The sequence below is a fragment of the Lupinus angustifolius genome, chromosome LG02, assembly GCF_001865875.1.
Source record: "Lupinus angustifolius cultivar Tanjil chromosome LG02, LupAngTanjil_v1.0, whole genome shotgun sequence".
Lineage (NCBI taxonomy): Eukaryota > Viridiplantae > Streptophyta > Magnoliopsida > Fabales > Fabaceae > Lupinus > Lupinus angustifolius.
The window spans coordinates 15,156,052-15,166,850 of record NC_032010.1 but is presented as its reverse complement, the minus strand read 5'-3'; the positions used below and the strand labels follow the sequence as shown (position 1 = coordinate 15,166,850).

Below are 10,799 nucleotides of genomic sequence, written 5' to 3'. Positions count from 1 at the left end.
TATATATATATATATATTTGCTTTTTCTATTGTTTATATGTTTGGAGATGTTTCTAACTTTCTGTGGCGCAATCAACATAGAAAATGTTCATAGAAATGCATGAGTGATTTGAAAAAAAATCCGTGATATTAGCAATGTGGGAAAGAGAAAAGGAAGATAAAGTAACGGGATAGCAATCAAATTTGATGGCATTTTATGTTCTTGTACTACTGCTATATATGTTGTAAATGTATATAGGAATGAGGTAGGGTTATCCTACCTCCATTACGGTAGAAACTGTCACATAGTCTGCTGATAAATGTAAACAAGAATATTTAGCATTAGATGCACATGTATGCTGTTCATTTGCTCTTTTATGTGTTCAACTGTTTGATTTGATGTAGAATTCATTTGTCCTTCATTGATTATTTATATGAGCCCTATAACATTCCTGAAATACTTTTAATTTCCTATCTTCGTATACTTTTCTTCTCTCTTCCATTTTTTGTTAAAAGAAGTAATAATGTAAGATTATGCAATTATCTTGGAAATTACTTCAAGTTTTCATTTCATTTACCTGACACAAGAGAATGGGTGAAGATATACTATTATTTACCTTCTTAAAGTCAAGTAAATGATGTAATGAATTTGGGACAAGGCAGGTGATATTCTAAGCATTCAGAAACTCATGCAGGGTTATCAAAGAGGAAGGAAGCAGCAAGTGTTCATAAATTCATATAGAAACTATGCATACAGAGAGATATGACCATATCATGAAAGATAAGCATGAAAAAATATTTTCAGAAGATTTTTATGACAGTGGAAGCAGTGAACATTCTGATTCGAACTCTGAGGTAACAAATGGAAGTGGAGGTGGTATTGATTCAGAAGGGAAACTGAATATCAAGAGTAGAGGTGAAATTACTAAGAATAATTACTCTGACACACATATTCATGGTACTAAAAGCATATCTGCCTCAACCAGAATGTCAAGTTCTTCTTCGTCAGAGTCATCATCATCAAATGGTTATTTTGGAATAGATACACTTAAGTTCACCACATCTGGTGCATCAACATCAAAATGTGGAAAAGGTTATGTTTCTAGTAGCGAGAGCTCTTCCAAATCCGAAGCTGATAACAGCCTTTCAGCTCCCACCTCAACATTTCAAGTTGACAATGTGACTCACAACCAAAAGGGTTTGCCACCAACTGTAAGCCCTCCCATCCAAGTGATGGATCGATCTGGAGGATATGATCCTGTTAGGATTCCATCTGCGGTCTTTGATAGAAATACTAATCCATTGGAATGGAGTGCTGCTTCTAATGACTCATTATTTAGCCTTCATATAGAGGACAATAGCTTCTCCAGAGAGCATACGTTTGGTGAAGTAAGCATATCACCAAAATTGACCAAATCTAGTGAGACAGATTTGTTTAGTCGAAACCCATCAGTTATAATAGAGGAGATAGACAAAGCCAGAAAGAGCTTCGATGTCGAGAATCCACACACAACCGAAACATCACATGAAGCTTTCAAGTTTGAAGAAAGGCTCAGTGAAGACCAGAGCGAATTCAAGAATTCAGATCACACTGCAAGTTCCAGGTCATTCAAGGTCAATTTGTCTAGTTTTTCCCATGATAGTGAAAACAGGGCACACTCTTTTGCTTCCTCAATGTGAGTCCATTTTATTCTTTTTCCATTCTTAGAGACAAGTCCATTTTATTCTATAATCCACATACTTTCTTTATCCTGCATGTCAATACAATGTTATAAAAATGAACTAAGGAAGAAAATATTCATATGTCCATGTGGACATGCTTACGTGTCTACTGTCTATGATTAGGTCTTGCACACATCTTTTTCAACTAATGTAGAGACAAGCTTATGTCCACTATTTTCTGAGTGAGGTAACTCACTAGGAGATGCATGTATAGATATATAAGATCTCAGTGCTATTAACCAATCGATGAGAAATATACCCTTTGTGCAATGCAGAAAGAAGCGTCCACGACCATTATGCTACTGTTCTAATTGCAGCTGCGTGTTCTGCTATACATGGCCAACCTGCTGCCATACGTGGCCAAGCTGTTGTTCAAATTGTGGCTGGGTGTTCTGCTACCGTTGGAACTTTAGCTACACTAAAAGCTGTGGTCATGCCTCTCCCCCTATGTATGTTTCGTTCTCTTTATCTATGTAACAATTTTTTAGGCACAAAGTTGAAAATCTTAGACTTTTTTGGTTTTTGGTTTATGTTACATAGTTCCTTTTCCTTTGGATTTATCATATACCGTCTCTTACTCCTTTTGATCATATAAGTATGTTCTTTTCATTTATTTTTATTTTTGCAGATGCTTTTAAGACATTGTGATTGTCCTTAGACTTAGATTCTCTAAAGGTTCTTTAATTTCAGCTCAAAAACTGTACAAGCATTTTCACTTTAATCTCTTGGAATTCTTGCAGTTTGACAGAAACTGAAAAAGATAGTTCAGTTAAGACAGATTTTTCTCAACCACAATCGTACAAACAAGATTCACAAAATATTAGCAACTCTACTGACAGTAGTTGCAGCTGTTTCCAATTTAAAAAAACATCTGAAGCGTCTTCCAAGTCATGTTCCAATTGTTGCAGTTGGTTCAGTTGTTTTTCTTGTCCTTCTTGTACATCATGCAAGTCTTCTTGTTCTGGGTGCAAATGTTGCTGCTAAGGCAGTGAGTTTTACAGAATTTTTAGATGCCTCATTTGTTAATAGTTACTTCCTTCTTTAAGTACTTAGGTTTGAGCAGATGCAAATGGACATAACTTGTATAAACCTTTTTTAACTTCATATGAACCACCCTCCCCTTTAAACATGTACCTTAAACATTGTATAAGGGCTAGCCACTTGATATTTACCTGTCATCTGACTATGCTCTAAATCCTTTAACACCTTGTAAATTCTGCAACTAGTTGTGCTAGTTTTATACAACCAACCATTTTATAATTGTACCCGAATTCAATTATTGATGGACATTAGAATACAAATTGAACAAAACATTGATGGATAATTAGAATACATATATTCTTTCTTTTGGTTGACACAAATATATTTAAGCTGCCTTCCTATTTCTCTCAACTGAAGCTTCAAATTGCTTAAAGACATAAAATGCTCAGTCTTTAGTCTTCAAGGTATAAACCCAAATTTTCCTTGAATGCCCATCAATAAAAGTAAAAAAAGTAAAGTGCACCACGAACATATTTGGATATTTGGTCTTCATCCGACCACAAATATCTAAATACATCAAGTCAAAGCACCTATGATTTTCTAGATGGATGATGTCTCTTGTGTGAGACTATATTCCGTTTCTCATCTAAGCAATAAGCACAAGCCTCTTATTTCCTTCTTTCAAAACTCTTATTGACCAAACAATTGAGTCCATTCTCACTCATGTGAGATTAAGTTTTGCCTTAAATAAGCTGAACTTATATAGTATATAAAAATGTGAGAGTTTGCTTGTTTAAAAAGAATTTCAAAACCTAAATTTCATCTATTTAAAAGTTTAGTTTGATCTATTAGCATCTGTTATACTATATTAAAATAGGTTACTATGCTTCCATTTAAATACGCCTTAAAATTGAGATAGGAAACCCAACATAGGTATCTCAAAAAAATAAGGATTATGTATCCTAACATTTTTTTGTTCCCATGACTCATTTCAATCACATTCCACAAAGTAATAAAAAACAAATTATTTTTTATTTTTATGATATTTTCTTACTTAGTTGTCACTTTTTACTTAAACTAAGATACAGAGGATACAAAATGTTGGAGAGACAATTTAAGGCTGTGTATATATTTTCATAACAAAGAAAAAAGAAAGGTAACCCCATTTACCAATCATAGCATGCAACATGCAGAAATATACTCCTTCGGAAAGAACATACATCAATCAGATATACAAGAGGTTTTTAGCCATGGATATACCCATGAGTAATTTAATATGGACACATGGGTTAAGGCGAATGCTGTTGTACTAGCTCAGTGCCTCAGTTACATCCGAATCCTGAGATTAGTTGTGCATATGCTGTGTCTGCAAAAGTGGATGATAATGCATAAGTTTGCAGTTGAGACATTCTATTGTAGAAGCTATAAACAAAACTGGATCAAAAGCATCCACCGCAGATTGTCTTGATAACAGAAAAAGAAAAGTAGAAATAATGAATCATAAAATATGGCAAGAAAATTTTAAATTTAGGTAAACATAAAAGTCCAATTCACCGCAGAAACAATCAAAAGAATATATGAAGAGTGAATTGTTAATTGAAGTAATTGATAAGTGTTTTAAATTGTGGTTATAATCATGATTACTGTTCAATTGTGAATCGAAGGAGAAGGGAAGAAGAATAGATCGGAAAACTACTCAACAAAATATATCTTAGAGTCTATGTTTTTATCTGTTTTGTAACTTTCCTTTTGAGAAATTTCTGGTTGTTAATTCTGTTAGTTTTGGTAGTTTTTCCTCTTTTAGAAAGAATCTCTTCTCCTCTTCTTTTCTGTTATAAGCCAGTGTATATATAAACTGGTTCTGCTTTTAGCTTTTCAATTAATCAATTAAGAAATCAATATAGTGATTGAGGTATATTCATTGAATATTTTCTTGTGTTTTCTTCCCTCATTTCCTCTTCTTCAATTCCATCATTGTCGTGCAATTCTTTCTTCTTCTTCTTGTTCATCTCTGTTCTTTATACAAGCATGGATGCACCATCTTATTAAGATGGTATCAGAGCTATAAGCTCTGTTGTGCCTTTGTTACCTGCATCTGATTTCATCTTGCTTCTAAACCTTCCAACCTTTCATATCTAAAAGAATCCTTGATGGCCACCAATGTCCTAAGCGATCCATCAAGCCCTTACTTCATACATCCGAATGAGAACCTTGGGTCAGCTCTCGTATCAGTTCCTCTAAAGGGAGGAAACTACCATTCTTGGTCAAAGGCTATGGCTATGGCACTAAAGACCAAGAACAAGCCCAATTCATAGATGGTGAATTGCTGAAGCCCCTTAATGATGACCCTCTATTTGCTACTTGGGATAGATGCAACACATTGATTCTGTCATGGATCAATCAATCCCTAGAGCCATCCATAGCAGAGAGTGTCCTTTGGCTAGAGACATCATTTGAGGTGTGGAGTGACTTGAAAGAGAGATACTATCAAGGAGATATCTTCCGCATATGTGATGTTCAAGAAGATCTTTACAGATTAAGACAGGGCAACCTCTCCATTGATGCATACTACACCAAATTGAAACGGCTTTGGCAAGAATTAGACAATTTTAGACCTATTCCTTGTTGTATGTGTGAGTTCAAGTGCAAGAGCACTGTAGTTCATGTTGTGAAAGCTTATAGGGAAAATGACTATGTCATAAGGTTCTTGAAAGGATTGAATGAACAATACTCAGCAGTAAGGTCCTAGATTATGCTTATGGAACCTCTCCCAGGCATTAACAAGGCATTTTCTCTACTGGTTCAACAAGAAAGACAGTTAAACAATCCTTATGATGAGTCCAGGGTGTTAACTAGCAATACAGATGAAGCATACAGCAGAGGAAGAGCTAGAGGAAGGGGGTTTACAGGCTCTACATCAGGAAGAGGAAGAAGCTATTCTGGAAGAGGGACAAAACTGTGCACATACTGCAACAAGACAGGGCATACAATAGATGTATGCTACAAGAAACATGGATATCCTCCTAGTTTCAAAACCAATAATAATGTGAACCATATCATCAGTAATGAAGATGATGGAATCAATAACAACACTGATGCTGAACCAAATTTAGATGATCCAGGAACAATGCCATTCACTATGGACCAACAGCAAGCCATATTGGCATTAATGAAGCAACAACAAACAAACTCTCAACCTCTGCACATCACAAATCAGATTAGCTCCAATCTAACAGGTATATCGCACACCATAAATAACTTATCAATATCAAAAGATTGGATACTTGACACTGGGGCAACAAATCATGTTTGCTACTCAATGTCAAATTTCCAATCTTTCAAAAGAATACCCCCCATTCATGTGAAGCTACCTAATGGGAGTGATGTTGTTGCAACCATTGCAGGAACTGTTCTATTCTCAAATAATTTCTACTTATCCAATGTCCTTTTCATTCCTTGTTTTAAATTCAAGATTATATCTGTTTCCAAACTAACTATATCTCTGTGAGTTGATCTTTTCAAAAATGAAATGTATAATTCAGGAACAGAATACCTTGAGGATGATTGGTGCAGTTGAGATTAGGAGAGGATTGTACATTGTTTATAACAATAGCTTGATTAGTAATATCCCCTATGTAAATCAGTTTAATACTTACAAGAATGATGTATGGCACAAGAGGTTAGGACATTTGTCTCATGCCAAATTAGTGAATATTCAAAAAGAGTTTCCCTTCATTCAAATAAGACCTTCTGGTGATCCTTGTGAAACTTGTTTGTATGCTAAACAGAAGAAATTACCCTTTCAGCATAGCATATCTAAATCTTTAAATGTTTTTGACTTAATTCATGTTGATATATGGGGTCCTTTATCTGTTCCTTCTATAGGTGGACATAGATACTTTATAACTATAGTTGATGACAAGTCAAGGCATACTTGGATTTATCTTATGAAACTTAAATATGAAGCCTCTAGCCTATTAAGAGGATTTATCAATTTTGTAGAAACTCAATTCAGCATCAAAACCAAGTGTATTAGATCTGATAATGGGCTTGAGTTTAGGATGAATGACTTCTATGCCTTAAAGGGAATCACACATGAGACAACTTGTGTTGAGACTCCCCAACAAAATGGGATAGTAGAGAGAAAACATCAGCATATATTGGGAGTAGCTAGATCCCTCCTTTTTCAATCTTCTCTTCCTAAATGTTTTTGGAGCTTTGCTGTTAGTCATGCTGTGTTTTTAATTAATAGACAACCTAGTCCTTTCCTAGACCAAAGATCACCATATCAGATTCTGTTCAAGCATGACCCCAACTTATTAAACATCAGAGTTTTTGGATGTTTGTGCTTTGCTGCCACTCTTACTAGTCATAGAAAAAAGCTTGACCATATATCTAGAAGATGTATCTTTCTTGGTTTTAAAGCTGGCACAAAAGGATATATAGTCTTTGATATGAAAAATGGGGAAACATTGTGTCTAGGAATGTGATTTTCTATGAACACATTTTTCCTTTCATTTATGATAATACAAGCAGTGAAGACAAAAATTAATGCTCTCTGCCTACTTCCCCTTATATGCCTTGTGACCATTTCCTTGACTACCCTATACAACATAATGTCATCAATGATAGAAACAATGACAATGATATTGGATTAGTGCAGACTAGAATTGAGGTCAATAATGATCAAAGCACTTATGATATTAATGAAAATGACTTTACTGATATTCAGGGCAATAACCCTGAACCTGTTAATAGTGAGAATAACCATAGTCTTAGGAGATCCACTAGAGTTAAGGGGCCTCCATCACATTTACAAGACTATCACTGCTTACTTTCTCTGAAGGATTCAGCCACTGGTATGCAGGGGACTAAATATCCCATCTCTGATTACATGTCCTATGATGCTCTCTCCAACAGATTTAGACACTTTATTCTAAACATTAATGCTCACACTAAGCCTTACTCATATGAAGAGGCTATAAAACATGAGCATTGGAAATATGCTATAGATTGTGAGCTGGAAGCTCTCAATAATAATCAAACTTGGATCCTTACCAAGCTCCCTGAGGATAAAAGACTTATAGGGTGTAAATGGATCTTCAAAGTTAAGCATAATCTGATGGAATCATAAACAAATACAAGGCTAGACTAGTTGCTAAGGGTTACAACCAAACTGCAGGTCTAGATTATTTTGAAACATTCAGTCATGTTGTAAAAATGACAACAATTAGGACTTTGCTTGCTATTTATGCTATTAAAAACTAGTACATCCACCAAATGGATGTAAACACAGCTTTCTTACATGGAGACTTGCTAGAAGAAGTGTACATAAAGCCCCCTCTGGGTTTGTATGTACAAGATTCGAGTTTGGTTTGCAAATTACAGAAATCACTCTATGGCTTAAAGCAAGCCAGCAGGCAGTGGAATGCAAAACTCACCTGCATCTTGACAAAATTCGGGTACACTCAATCCAAGACTGATTATTCTTTGTTTACAAAATCTATCAATGACAAATTTACTGCAATTCTTGTATATGTGGATGATTTAATGGTTGCAGGTAACAATTTGGAGGAAATCACTCAGCTTAAGTCATTTATGAACAAACAATTCAGCATTAAGGATTTGGGAAAGCTAAAGTACTTTCTTGGAATAGAAGTGGCTAGATCATCAAAAGGCATCAACATATGTCAAAGAAAGTATACATTGGATCTGTTGAATGACACAGGGCTTCTTGGTTCAAAACCCTGCTCAACCCCTATGGATCCAAACACCAAACTGTTTGGAAATTGTGGCCATCTCCTGACTGACCCTTGGAAATACAGGAGATTAATTGGAAGACTAATCTATCTTACTCACACCAGGCCAGACATTTCTTATTCAATAAGCTACCTAAGTCAATTTCTAGCCAAACCTACTGATGCACATTATGAGGCTGGGTTGAGGATAGTAAGATATCTCAAACATAACCCTAGAAAATGACTCTTTTATCCATCTCAGAACACAACTAAGCTAACTGGTTTCAGTGATTCTGATTGGGGTACTTGTGTTGATACGAGAAGATCTATTACAGGGTTTTGTTTTCTTATTGGAGATGCCTTGGTTTCCTGGAAGAGTAAAAGACAGAAAACTGTATCTAGATCCTCTGCAGAAGCAGAGTATCGTGCTTTAGCTTTGGCTGGATGTGAAGCAAGATGGTTCAGTTATTTGCTGCCTGATTTACAAGTTGATCATATCACTCCCATCATGCTCTATTGTGACAATCAATCTGCCCTGCATATTGTCGCTAATCCTGTTTTCCATGAAAGAACGAAGCACATCGAGATTGATTGTCATTCAATTCGAGAAAGAGTTCAAGATGGTGAGGTTCATCTTCTCCCTATTTCTATAGAAAATCAGTTGGCAGATTGCTTAACCAAAGCTCTTGATAAAGGAGCTTTTAATCGTCTTATTGGCAAGCTTGGAATGTCTAATATCCATGGTCCAGCTTGTGGAGGCGTGTTGAATTGTGAATCTAAGGAGAAGGGAAGAAGAATAGATCAGAAAACTACTCAACAAAATATATCTTAGAGAGTCTATGTTTTTTATCTGTTTTGTAACTTTCCTTTTGGGAAATTTCTGGTTGTTCATTCTGTTGTTAGTTTTGGTAGTTTTTCCTCTTTTAGAAAGAATCTCTTCTCGTCTTCTTTTCTGTTATAAGCCAGTGTATATATAAACTGGTTCTGCTTTTAGCTTTTCAATTAATCAATATAGTGATTAAGGTATATTCATTGAATATTTTCTTGTGTTTTCTTCCCTCATTTCCTCTTCTTCAATTCCATCACTATCGTGCAATTCTTTCGTCTTCTTGTTCATCTCTGTTCTTTATACAAGCATGGATGCACCATCTTATTAAGAATTATATTTATTGTAATCCTTAAAAAAATACTAACAATATTATTATCACAATAATGTAATAAAACTTTCAAAACTCAATATTACTATTGTGAATGCCATTTTTAATTTAAAAAATTGATTAGAACACCGGTCAATGTCCACTGAAATCACTTAAAAGGAGAAATCTAATAATAGTTAAGTAAACTTTTGATTATTTTTTCCAGTTCAGATATGATTGCCTTCAGTGCAAGGATGCCTATGGGAAACAAAAAAATAATCTTGGACCCGAAAATTGGGTCAAAGGGGATTTTACAAATATGAAAAAGGTGTATAATTTGAAATTTATGCTATGGATCTAATGAATTAAAACATGATGTCTGTATGGTCTCCTTTTGAAGTTTTATTGTCAGTAAAATTTATTGAATGGAACCCCTTTAGCCTTTAGAAGTATAATTTTGGAAAAGCTCACATTATTTGAGAAAGAACATTGTTGGGTGCTACATACTATTTGAATAATTCGGGCCACACTGTACCCAAAGATTAAATTCAGCGGTAGTCATGTATCTCAACTTGTGATCAATTAACTTATAATTACACCCTTATGTCCTGATTGATATAGGCCAAATAAAAATAGTATTCTGAATTTCAAACGCAATACACAACATATAGTCTTTTCATAAGATTGCCATTTTCGGGAAAAGAAAAAAAAAGTAAATAAATACGGTCCCTTATTCATGGTGTCCACGTTGTTGCACAATTTGTTACATATAACATAACATGTGTCATATAACTTTTAAAACCAGCTAAGAGCAGCATTTAGCTACATACGGTCCCCTTATTAAACCAAAAGTCATCGCCTAAAGTCAGAATACACCAACCATGCTCATTTTTTTAAATGCTCACATAATTTTTGAAGCATATATAGTAGGGAATGTGATCCTTTCCCGTATTGGTTGTTTAGTAGTGGAATGTGAGACATAAATTAATTTAGTGATTTATAATTTTTTTAATTAAAAATAAGTTAAAATCTACACCAATTAAAGACACATATAGTTGCAGTTAGTAATAACTAAAACCATTATTTTTTGAACAAAGAATCTGTTCAGAAAAAGAAAAACAATAGTGTGAAATGGGGGGATTAAGCAATTTGTAACGTCCCTTCCCAAATTGTACAATTTCGGTGTTGCAATGACGCCATAATTTTCCAAAATAGGTTAAGACCTCTGCAAATATAGCAACAA

General features: G+C 34.7%; 1 protein-coding gene across 3 annotated transcripts in view; it reads left to right on the top strand.

Moving 5' to 3' along the window:
- LOC109336579 (uncharacterized serine-rich protein C215.13-like) overlaps positions 1-2,998 on the top strand; it is a 3,676-nt gene extending 678 nt beyond the window's left edge. The window contains exons 3-6 of one of the 3 annotated variants that reach the window (XM_019573277.1): positions 675-1,013; positions 1,065-1,655; positions 1,977-2,150; positions 2,442-2,998. In XM_019573277.1, coding sequence (XP_019428822.1) covers positions 727-1,013; positions 1,065-1,655; positions 1,977-2,150; positions 2,442-2,685 — 1,296 coding nt within the window. In that variant the 5' untranslated portion in view covers positions 675-726 and the 3' untranslated portion in view covers positions 2,686-2,998. Of the gene's footprint in view, positions 1-642; positions 1,656-1,976; positions 2,151-2,441 lie in introns of all 3 variants that reach the window. The other 2 variants (XM_019573260.1, XM_019573270.1) reach the window with 2 other exon arrangements.